This window comes from Camelus bactrianus, chromosome 27 (assembly GCF_048773025.1).
Source record: "Camelus bactrianus isolate YW-2024 breed Bactrian camel chromosome 27, ASM4877302v1, whole genome shotgun sequence".
In the NCBI taxonomy this organism is placed as follows: Eukaryota; Metazoa; Chordata; class Mammalia; order Artiodactyla; family Camelidae; genus Camelus; species Camelus bactrianus.
In genome coordinates, this window is record NC_133565.1 from 9559704 (window position 1) to 9571877 (window position 12174).

General features: G+C 58.2%; 1 protein-coding gene across 1 annotated transcript in view; it reads right to left on the reverse strand.

The window, feature by feature from the left end:
* LOC141575293 (tensin-3-like) overlaps window positions 1–12174 on the reverse strand; it is a 61935-nt gene that overhangs the window by 2986 nt on the left and 46775 nt on the right. The window contains 7 exon segments of the mRNA XM_074354334.1: window positions 963–989; window positions 1076–1144; window positions 2555–2723; window positions 6247–6324; window positions 7042–7119; window positions 7418–7513; window positions 10387–10518. Of these exon segments, the coding sequence (XP_074210435.1) occupies window positions 963–989; window positions 1076–1144; window positions 2555–2723; window positions 6247–6324; window positions 7042–7119; window positions 7418–7513; window positions 10387–10518 (649 nt within the window).

Here is a 12174-nt window from a genome sequence, read left to right on the forward strand (position 1 = left end):
AGACGCTGCACGGCTCCTGAGCGCCTCACCTGAGTCTTGGAGGGGAGGACCTGGCTCTTCCTAAGGGGCCGCCTGGTCTCTCCTCACAGACCTCGTGAGTGCCAACATCCCAGCTCTGGTCCTGAGACGGTGTGGATGCCAGTGGGCTCTGCCCGATGCCCACACTCCTCCCACACCCGGGCCAGAGGATGGGGGGTGAAAATACAGCAGGGCCCCCTTCTCAGGCCGCGTGCTCCTGAGTTACAGGCTACACACAGGAGAGGACACTGAGAGAACGGCACGGTCGAACTATTTTCCTTAGAATTGAAGCCTTTATCTGAACAGGGTTTCTCAAGCCCTGACTTAACACAGTAACTACCATTATCTGAATCCAAATCCTTGGCAAAAGTCCTTCTCCTCCTTCTCAGGGAAACGGGGAATCTTTTTGTATAAGCCGAGTGGATTCCACGCCAAGGGAGGGACTGGCAAATGGCGCCAAGTGGCCCCCTTGGGGTGGCCCCGTCCACACAGTGGGGAGTGCCATCCACCCTGTTGGCCAGAGCTGGGGGTCACGCCCCACCTGCCCGGCACTTTATCAGATGCCCAGACAAATGAGAAGTGTGAAATTGGAATCCTGGAAGGGGACCCCCGAGGTTGGACGCCGTGGCAGTCATGTTTGGGGGAATGACGCAGACGGCTCTGGAGGGCCCGAGGTCCTGCGGCCAGGCTGGAAATGCTGTGCCAACCGCCCCATGCTCTCTGTACCATATCTTATGGGCTGGATGTACATACTGCTCAAAGAGCAAGCAGAAAAGGTAACCCTTTGTGGACACTTTCTGTCTATGAACACTTTCATTTCTGTTTAAAGCCAGACCCCAACCCATTGGCGTTATGGGGTCATTTCTTCTTTGGGCATCTGGGAAAGAATTCAGCTTCAGAGGTGACCATCCACTAAGAGGCTGTGGAGGCCGCTGGCGACATACCTTGAGGAGGGGCCATCTGTGATCCACCTGGCAAGTCAGAGAGAAAGGGAGAGTGAGGTTCAGGCCCCTGGCCCGGCGTGTGCGGAGCGGGTTGACACACACACACTCCTTACTTCCTGTCCTGGGGGTCCAGCGCGCAGAAGATCACGCTGCTCACGGGGTAGTGCCTTCAGAAGAAGAGCCTGTGGGGGACAGGCGGGCGAGCCCATCACTGGGCATCCCGGGGACAGTGAGGCACTGGGGCCCCCGTGAGGAGATTCGGGGCAGAAGCGTATTCTGCGTTTTCACCCGGTGGAACTGAGCAGACCTGAAGCTGGCGCTCTAGGAAAGTGGGCAGGGCCTGGGTGAGGGGCTCTTTGCAGAACGTGTGGGGGACAGGTCACAGGGAGTGACGCCCGACTGCCTGCCCTCACCCCCGGGGACCACCCCGGTCTCCAATCTGGATGCTGGCCTGTGAAACAGCATGTGAAGAGCCAGCCACAGCCCCAGGACAGGGGCCAAACTGTCGAGGGCTGTGCTCAGGAAATCCCAGGGACGTGCTGCTAACAGGGGCCCCGCACAGCTGCGGGGGAGCCCCCAGGGGACCCCTCTCTCTGTCCTCAGTCCTGGCTCCCCGATTCCCCAGGGGACCCCTCTGTCCATGGTCCCGGGTCCCCGTTTCCCTGACAGCCTGCCCTGCTCCTATGGGCCTGGGGTCATGAGGCTCCATGACCCCGTCCAGCATGGTGGTGTCCCCAGAGGCTGGCGGCTGTGCTCTCATAGGAGAAGGCAAGAGAGGAGGGGCCAGCATCAGGGAGGGCACAGGCGGAGCCCAGGCATCTGGGGACCCCGAGGCTGGCTGTCACCGGGGGCCCAGGCCCTCTGCCCCCATCAGCCAGTGAGTTCAGTCCCGTCTCTTGCCACAGGAAGGACTCTGAGTGCAGTGGATGCAGCCTGCCCCCGCAGCTTTATCAGGACACAGGGAAGCCAGAGACACAGGAAGAGCACGCAGCTGGGAGCAACAGAGATGCTCTGAAGAAAGAAGCCGGGCTCCTTGCCGGCCCCCCAACCCACCACTGCCCCATGAAGCTCCTGCCACCACCTTTAGGGCTGACGGCATGGCCCCCTGATCAGCGAGGCCATCTGCATAACAAAGAAATGCCTCTGACCCTGGTCCGAGGCCCCGCCCAGGGGAGGAACACGTCTGCCGCCATTCTGTCTGCGCCCCCACACTCGGGCCAGGCTCCCCGGTGTCCCTCCCCGGTGTCCCGCCGGAAGCCCTGCTCAGAGGGAAGCCCCGGGGGCGGAGGTGGTGCCTGCCGTCTGGGCGTTCAGATGGTACTGACGCGCTCTCACGTCTAGGAAATGAATGCTTCCTGTTAGCATCAAGCATCCTTGTGTTACTATGTTATTACATAATCACTGATGTTACGTGGACGTAAAGATCACAGGCTCGCCTGGACGGGATGACCTCCAGCCAGGAGCAGTGACACTGAACGGCAGGGGAGTGGCTCCTATCACAGTCTGAGTCTTTCTCAGAAACGACTTGAAAGATGTTTGCATTTGCAAAAATGACACCTTCCACGCCCGCCCCTGCCGCCCTGCACAGGCACTTCCTCTGGTTGTCCGTCAGCATGATGCCCTGGGCCAACACCTTGAAGTGCACGACCGTGCACAAGGGGGGCGGCTCCTGGACCAGGGTGATGCTCAGGGCCTTCTGAATGGCCTGGTGTCCGGTGAGGGACTCCATCTCCACGGAGTTCAGGTACCACACGCTGCAGGCTGGAAGACACGGAGGGGAGGCATGTGAACCGCACATCCCCACGGCCCGGGTGAGGTGCGGCTGAGGCCAACGCCCTTTGCTCCTAATTCCACTGGCGTGGACAGTGGCGACCCAGAGACACACCTGCCCCGAGGCCAGTGTGAGAGTCATCCTGTCTGGGGCCAAGGAGACCCGGACGACTGTCCACCTGCTGCATAATTTGCCCTGGCACCTGGGTGGGGATGACCCCCGGCAACAAGGCGCAGGCGGCGAGCTCATGGCCTCTGCCGTGGGGACGCTGCTTCCAAGCCGCCACGGGCTGTCACCCAGGACTGGCCCTTTCAACTGGGCCCTGCAGAGAGGATGGCCATTCCTCTTGGGCCAGGAGAAGCCTTTTTACACAAAAGCAGAGTGGCAGGGGCACGGCGGTTCATGTGACCATGTTTTGGTCCCCGAGGGACTTTTCAGCACCTGCTCATCTGGCCTTTGTGGCTACTGACTTGGGGAGAGATTATCACGATAATGTTGATGTCTGCAGGCCAAGGGTCCTGTGGGGGCGGCAGGCCTGGATTGGAACCGGGACTGACACAGACCCCTGCTGCCTTTCGGGGTCTCGGTTCTAGCGTGTTCGCTATTTTGGGCAAACTCCTGTCACCTTTGTTCTGGCCACGGAGAGTGTATTCTTTAAGGATGGTCTACAGAGAGTCCAGCAGTAAAAGTCTCCTTTGAAAACAGAGAGGTTTTACTTGAGCAGCGTTGCTGAGAAAACCGGCACAGAAGAACGATGCACATTGGGCAGAGGAAGCAACAAGAAAATGCCTGTTTCTTGCATATTCCTTTGTTTCCGGAGTCATAGCTACAAAGAACTCCACAGGCAGAGAAAGGTGGAGAACGGGGGCAGCCTAGTCCAGCCTCCCACCGACACAGGGATTCCCTCACCAGCACTTCTGAAAGTCAATGTCCACCTTGTGGGAAAGGCCTCCAACCAGGGATCTCAGGTCATGGGGCCCCTAGTCCTCTCCAGCCATGTCCGTCCCTCAAAGCCGCAGACCCACAACAGCCCTGTGGTCTCTGGCTCATCCACAACCCTCTCAAGCTGGGGTCACTAGCTGGGCACCCAATGCTGCAGGAGTGACCTTGCCTGAGATGAGTGAGCTACTGCACAAGGCTGCAGATGATCACACACAACATGGTACAAGGTGACCACACACAAGTCAGTCCCTTTCCTGGACACCAGCAGAAGACAGTGGAATGTGGAATTATAAACACCTATCATCCACAAAAACATGACAACAAATATACTTATGTACGTGTGACTGAAACGTGATGCCGTGCACTGGAAATTGACACACTGCAACTGAGCATACTTCAATTAAAAAAAATCCACAATGCCATGTATATTAGCACCTTGCTCAAAATGAAATAGGTAGGTGTAAATCTGCTAAAATAGGTACAAGATCTATATGAGGAAAATGGCTAAAGTCCCACTAATGGAATCAAAGAACTAAATAAATGGAGAGATGTCCCATGTTCATGGACAGGGAGACTCAACAGAGTCAAAGTGTCGTTTCTCCCCAAGCTGATCTGTGGAGTCACTGAAATTCCAATACTCTGTGGGCATCAACAGACTGGTTCTGAAGTGTCTACGGAGAGACAGGAGACCCAGGGCAGCCAGCACGGGACTGAAGGGGAAGACCTTGGTTGGAAGACTGACACTACCTGCCTTCAGGATTTACTCAAAAGCTACAGCAATCAAGACAGTGTGGTGTTCGTGAAATAACAGACAGACAGATCAATGGAGCAGGACGGTTAGCCCAGAAACAGACCTACATAAGCACTGCCAACCAATCTCTGACAGAGAAGCAAAGACAGTCTCCAACAAATGTGGCTCAAACAACCGGACATCCACATCCAAAACCATGAATCTGGACCCAGACCTTCCACCCTTCACAGAAATTAACTCAAAATAGAACTTAGACCTAAGTGTAAAACCCAAAACTATAACTCTTATAAGACAACAAAGGGGAAAATTTCGATGACTTTGGTTTGGTGATGATTTTTAGATACAGTACAAAAGCCACGATCCATGGAGGGAAGTACTGAAAAATGGATTTCATTCCCACAAAACGTTTTTTGCCCCAAGAGAGACACTGTCAAGAGAACAGGAAGACCAGCCACCACCTGGGAGAAAGTATTTGCAAAAGACAAATCGCACAGAGAACTGTATTCAGCACATACGAAGAGCACTCGGAACTCAACAATAGGAAAACAACAACCTTATTTAAAAATGGACAAACAGCCTTCGGAGCCATCTCAGCGAAGAAGACACACAGATGGCAAATGAGTACCTGAGAAGACACTTCATGTCAAATGTTGCCAGGGAAATGCGAAATTAAAACAACAAGATGCCATCAAAACAACAAGAGGGACCACGACCCAGCACACAGACGCCACCACACGCTGGGGAGGACGTGGGGCCACAGGACACTCAGCACTGCCGGTGGGGATGCAAACAGTGTGGCCACTTTGGAAGACGGTTTGTTGCCTCCTTACAGAATGAACACACTCCTACCCTATGATCCAGCATTTGGGCTCCCCGGTCTTTACCCAAAGGAGATGAAAATTACGTCCACGTCGTAACCTGCATGTGGCTGTTTACAGCAGCTTTATTCGCAACTGCCAAAACGTGGACACAACCAAGATGTCCTTCAGCGGGCGAATGGACAAATACACTGTGGTCCGTCCCGACGATGGGATATCATTTGGTGATAAAAAGAACCACGCCACAGAGCCGTGAAGGGACATGGAGGGGTCCTGAATGCATATGACCTGGGGAAGAAAGCCAGTCTAAAGAGCTACGTGCTGTATGATTCCAACTATGTGGCACTCTGGAAAGGGCAAAGCCACGGGGCCATCAAGGACCAGGGGTGGCCAGGGTGAGGGAGGGGGCGAGTGGGTGGAGCGCAGAGACACTGCTCTGTGGGACAGCAATGCTGGACACATGTCCTTACACAGCCGAGAGGGAGCCCTCGTGTAAACTGTGGGTGCTGGTGATGATGACGGGCCCCTGCAGGCTCAGGGACTGGGATGAAGGCTATGCACGTGTGGGGGCAGGGCCACATGGGAAACCCCTGTACCTTCCTGCCAGGTTTGCTGTGAACCTAAACCTGTGCTGAAAAATAAAGCCTGTTACTAAGAACACAGTGCTCCGGGGAGTCGCCGCCTGGGGTCAGCCTGGGCTGCCGGCAGCGTGAGTCCCTCTGTGGACTCACTGGTCACGTGTACATCTGCACGCCTGCAGCTGGAGGGGCAGGTCACCAAGCCCTGCCTCACCACACCCCACGAACAAAACCCAGGACTCGACCTTGATTCCACGGAATTTGGTCCTGATCAGCCTGCGGAGTCCTGGCCCTGCCGCTCCGACCCCTGGGCCCCCCAGCCCCAGTGCAGCTTCCCAACGGAAACCTCCCGGGATGCACGGGGAGGAAAGGAGCCCGGCAGTGCCCAGGACCGGGAGGTGTGGGGGACGCAGCAGGGACCCACCTGCCCCCTGCTTCAGCAGCTCCATCGCGGAGTTGGCCGCGGTCTGGGGAGAGCTTTCTGCTATTTCCTCCAACGGATCTGCTGGGAGGAGCAAGAAAACACAGACATGGGTCCGGCTCGCTGGCAAGAACCCTCGTGACAGCGGGGAAGCCCGTGACTGAGCTCGCGGAGAGAGGGGTCTCCCCAGGCGAAAACAGCCCAGCCTGGAGAAACCGTCACCATGTCCGGGGCAGGCGCAGCCCAGTGAAACATCCTCCTCGTCTCTGGGTGAATGGAGACGAACAACTGCATCTTAGAAAGCAAGTCAGCTTTGCCTGTATTTTAAACGAATCGTCTTTCTGGACCACGACGCGATTTGTGACCTCGAGGCTGTCCGGGGAAGTGGACGCCACTTTGTGTTAAATCTGTGTTGTGGGTATTTTCAGACAGACATCAAGGGAAAGAGCCAAGCCCTTCCCACACCTCTGGCCAACAATATCAACAGCTGGTGATCGTGAAGAATTATAAAACTCACACGTAAATGGCCCTGAAGGTCCCTGAGTCCAGGCATGTTGTAATTTTGAGCCACGGGACTCTGCTCCACTGAAACTGTTCCCAAAGCCCAAGATGTGAAGATACGACTGAGGGCTGTGTGTGCAGAGGGACCACCTCTTACGTGACCGGGGTGGGCTACTCAGGGTGGACCCCCAGCGTGGGAGCAGAAGGAACTTCCGGTCTGATTGTTCTCACTGCATCTGTGTGGGCGGGAGAGCCCACCCAGCCAGCCAGAGCGGCCCAGGGCAGCCGGCAGCGTACCTCTGTCTGGAATGAGCAGTTTGCAGGGCAGAGCCAGGGGCGTGATGGAATGCTGGCACACCAAGGCTGTCAGGCTCCCTGCAGACGGGCGAAGACAAAAGAGGCATTAGCACGCTGCACCTTCTGAAAGGGGGCCCCTCTATCTTCAGCAGCACGCACGCTCCGTTACTGGGGGGCTCTGGGCAAAGCCTCAATAACTGAGGAGCGTGGCAGGTGAGGAAGGGTCGGGGGAAGGGGACTGCAGCTGGTTCTCGGCAGAGACACCCCCCACCCATCTGTAAAGGACCAGCCACACCGCCTGTGGAATCCGAGGCAGCTCCCACTGTGAACGGGCTCGTGGGATCAGGACGCCGACCACGGGCTCTCGGCCACTCACCAAAATACGGCTCGTTGGGGCATCCTTTCAACTGCACTCCCTTTGGGGTGCACTCGATCAAGAAATACCGGACCAGTTCGTTGGCCAAATCTCCAGCTGGGGCAAGAGATTCAAAAGGAAGAGAAGTTTTACAGACCGAGGGCCTGGGAAGGTGGGGACATGGGAAGGAGAGCTCGGCCCCGCGGGAGGCAGCTGAGCTGGGAGGGGTCACCGCCTGGACGGGTGGCCAGAACCCCTCCAGTGACCATGCCTGGAGCTGGGGAGTCCCCGGGGGACCATCTGAAACATCCTGCAGAACCGTCCCCAGGGACCAGACAAGCAGCTAAGAGCCAGGGATGTGGACTCCAGCTCCTTCCCCTCCTGAGCGGGAGGCCAGGAAGACCCAGACCCAGCATGATGCCCCAGAACTCATTGTGGGAAAGAGCCAGGTGGTGCCAGTCTCCTGGGTAACTGAGCCCCGAGCCAGCTGCAGGAGCCCCCGGAAGGTGGGCCCCCGCACACCTGCGTTCACCCAGCCCACGAGCCCGGAGAGAAAGCACAGCATGAAGTGCCAGGGAACAGCAGGTGGTCCATGGAGAGAAAGCACAGATGAGCAGAAGGGACAGGAGCCGCCACCCTGCGCTGACCAGCACGGCGCTCCTGGTCCTCCGTGGGGATGAGCCTGCGTGACCACTCATGCTTCTGACGCAGTACCAGCTGGCGCCCGTGACGCATGTTACACACAGAGATGGCATCAGCCACCTGAGCGCCGGCACTGCGCCGGACAGGTAGCCGGCAGGAAGGGTTCCGGGGCGCGAAGTGACTGCGGGAACCCAGCCGTGCGGCTGTGGCTGCCCACTCCCTGGGAAACCAGCGGGGTGTGGGGACCCGTGGGCCTCTTTCCGGGTTTGGCCAGCTCTCCTCTCAGATCTGTCCCTGTGCTCTGAAATCGAAATGCCATATCCAGGGGCCGGGCAAAGCCGGTGAGCCCCGATGTCTGCCCCTGCAAGAGCCCCTATTTGTGGCCTCTGCCTCAAGGCTGAGGCAGGTCAGCCTGAGAGGTGGGCGGGTTGTACGCCTGGAGGGGACAGTTACACACCACTGTCTGTGTTCCCTGAAAGGCGATACATGCAGGAGGGGTAAAGGTGGCTTCACTTTAAAAGCCTCAGCGGAGACAGAGGAGCCGGGCAGCTGCGGGGCTCTGGCTCCTGCCTCCAGACTCCTGCTGTAACCGTCAGCCACAGGTTTCCCTGCAGCCCAGCGCCTGCATCCCCCACAGTCAAGCTGACGCAGCTCCTGAGCTCCAGAAGCCCTGGTTTCCACTCAGGAGTGAGTGTGTGGTGGTCCCTCCTTCCTTCCTTCCTTCCCGTCCCAGGCTCCCCTCTCCTGGCTGGTGTGCACACAGCATCTCCCTCCCTCACTTCCAACCACGGCCCCGGGCTCACCCCTTCCCAGCCCCTCCCCGCTGCTGTGCACACATCCACCACCTGCGTCCTGATAACCCCTGGGCCACCGAGTCTCACATTCCACAAGGTGTAACTCACTCCAGGCACTTTTCCTCCAGGAAGCTTTAAGCAAAGAGTTCACCCAAGGACTGGGTGCTGGGCATGAGTCCGAGGGAAGCGGGCAGCGGCACCTTTTTTAAACACTGGGGCTTCAGAACCTGTTTATTCTGATGCCCGCTGCCCCCAGGCGAGCCCAGGTGCCCCCCGGAAGAGCCATGTGACTTGCTGACGTCCACAATCTCCGTTTAGGGGGAAAGAGAGGTAAAAAAAAATCCCATTTAAAAAAAAAAACAAAAAACTCCCATTCTTTAGCGTTTGCAGCATAACGATAAGAAAAAAAAAGGCAAAGAGGAGGGTGACAGAAAAAGAAAAATGAGAGTAAGTGTTAGGGGTCAGAGAAGGGAGGACGTAAACTGATTTGCTGGAAGCCAAGCCTGTCCCCGAGGGAGAAGGCGAGGAAGGACCTCGTGACCCTGTATGCGAGCCGGTGACATCAGCTTTAGTTCAGGAATTTTTAAAAATGGTGTCTCTCTTCCAGCTCTGGTCTGGAGGGAAGCCAAGAGTCAGCAGCGAAGGGCAACCTGGCGATTGCAGCTCGGTTTCTAGGCACTGCTCCCGGCAGAGAACCAGGGTTCTGGGGAAGAGGCTGGGCCGAGCACAGCGCGTCTGCTGTTCCCGGGAGCTGGTGGCTTGCGGGCTCCCGGGGGGCCACCAACAGGACACGGGGCCAGCTGGACGGGCCTCGTGGGGCGGAGCCGGGGGACCTGGGGCCCCGAAGGAACAGTGGTGCTGGGTTACGATGCCCAGGGAGGGAAGGGCATGGCGGGCTCCCCACAGGCCCGCGTCCTGGGTCTGCTGCACACCCACCAGGTGCAGGACAACGCTCGCCTTGTGCGCAGGCATCACGCACTTCCCTGGGCCTGACGATGTCAAGCCACGGAGTGCCCGTTACAGAGCAAGAGGCCCGAGTGAACCACATGGTACCCGCTGGCCCTCGGCACCGGCCGAAGCCCTGGCCTGGAGGGCGGAAGGCTCCGTCCTCTCCCCCGAGAGGTGACCTGGTGACACCAGGCCCGCACCGGCTCACGTTCAATCCACCAGAACGCTCAGTTGGGAGGAGGAACGAAGGCCAGGCATGTGGTGAGCCGCCTCTGGTGTAAGAGGGGAGGACACGTGTGCTTGTGTGCACTGGACAGAGAGCCAGGGAGAAGACAGGGGAACTTATTAGACGTTTACGCTCGGAAGTCAGAGGGACCGAGGCAGACAGGCTGAGAGTGGGCACCGTGGGCTGGGTCACCTGCTCAGAGCAATCAGAAAAATAAAGCTGACAATTAACCTCCATTCTTGAGCTGGGCAGCACTTCCTAAAACAGAGCCGAGACAGGAAATGCTGAGAAGACCCGTGAGGGCTGTTCCTGTCCCCAGGGCCTCATGGGCAGGAAGGTTAAGCCGCAGGTGGGGCTGAGCAGAGCCGTCCAGGACCCACCTTTCTTGTTCAGCTGCAGGACGGAGGGCGGGGTCATGGCCACCTTCATGGCCAGCCCGTAGGCACCCCGGAAGGAGTGGCTGTCCCTGACGATGAAGGCCCCGGGCTCCTTGTCCTTCAGCATGGCGATGGCTGCAGGAGGGAAAGAGGCGTGAGTGTGTGCACAGCGGGGACCACGGCCTGCCTCTCCGATGGCCGCGCCCGGTGATGGCCGGGGTCTGCAGGGGCACCAGACGGAGGTGCGGCTTTCATGTACACACACATACTACACACATTACCCCCGTCAACCCCACAGCACCTGCAAAGCCCCCGTGAGCACCCCCACCAGGAAACAGGCACACACACCCAGACCGCATGTCCCCACAAGCAGTGGCGCCCAGTACCAAGGGAGGCCACCTGGGCCGTCTCCTGGCCTGGCATTTCTTGCGATATTAGAAAGGACACTGTCAACATTCAACAGAAGGAAAGAAGTTTCTGATCGCACTTCCCAAGTCTGCACATGTGACCCCAAAGTCACTGCATGTTTACTACAAATTTCCCTCTCTGCCCCAGGGAACGGCAAAGATGTGGCCACGGGTGGCCCTCCATCCGGTGGTCGGGGAAGATGTGGCTGCTCTGGTCAGTGGTTCCCACCTAGGTGGGGCTGTGAGCCCCTTTTCGGTGTGGCAGTCACCTGTCGGTCAGGGCCAAGGGCTGAGCCTGGCCCCGCGCTCTCCACCCGCCCCAGGTGAGCACTGACTGTCAACAAGAACATCCCTCCCTGCCTCGCCTCTGGGTCGAAGCCTGGCTCTCGCAGGCCTTCCACTGATGACACAGGAAGAAAGAGCGATGGATCAGGGCGGTGGTAACCTCAGGCAAACCTGACGGTGCCCAGAGAGGAGCAGAGCCCAGAGCTTCCTTCACAGACCTGCACCTTTTATAGAAAGACAACTAACAATCTGAAGTGTAGTGCAGCGCAGAACGGCAGCTGTAACACCGCCTTTCTGTGGAGCCCGCAGCCCTGTCTGCAGCGGGTCAGGGCCCAGGACACAAACCCGGGAGAGCAGGAAGCCTGTCTCATCTTGGGAAACGCCCTGTCCCAGCCCCGTATGCACCGACTCCAGCCCCAACCTCCTGGCCTGGCGAGACACGGGGTTCCTTCTGCACTTCTCCGTGGGGCTGCCCCCAGCCCCGTGGGCAGGACGGGGCCCCCAGGTGGGGGCTTGCACACGGCACGTGGGGAGGGGTGGAGGGACCAGGTCTGGGGTGACCCTGACACGGCGGAGGGACCGGCAGCCTCTCCCACCTGCGCTGGGGACTGGACGGAGCAGGGTCTGGGTCACAGGCTGTTTTCCAGATCTGGGGCTGAACGTGTATGACTGTTATTCTTTAAGTAAGGGAATCTCACTCACAGAAGTCGTACTTTTTTCCACTGTGACAACCTCACTAGCTCTGCCTTTCTAAGTCGTGACTCCACCCCAAGGGGGAGGAGACAAGCAGCCCAGACTCGTGGGGGGCAGAGACGGCCAGCTGGGGCTGCTCCGGGCGGCTCCCGGCTCCCAGCCCCTTCCCCAGAGGCCAGGCCACCTGGGACATGGGGGCCACATGTGGAGGGCAGCCTGAGGTCTGGGCTTGACTCACTGTTTCCTGAAGCAGACAGGAGCTCACACCCACCAGAACACCACCAGGCTGCAGAAGACACGCCCTTACCACCTGTCTCCCTGCAGCTGCTGCGTTTAAGGACGGGGAGCAGAGGCTGAGAGCCCTGACCTCCTGCCAGTTCTATGTCCACCTTTAAAAAATGCCAAG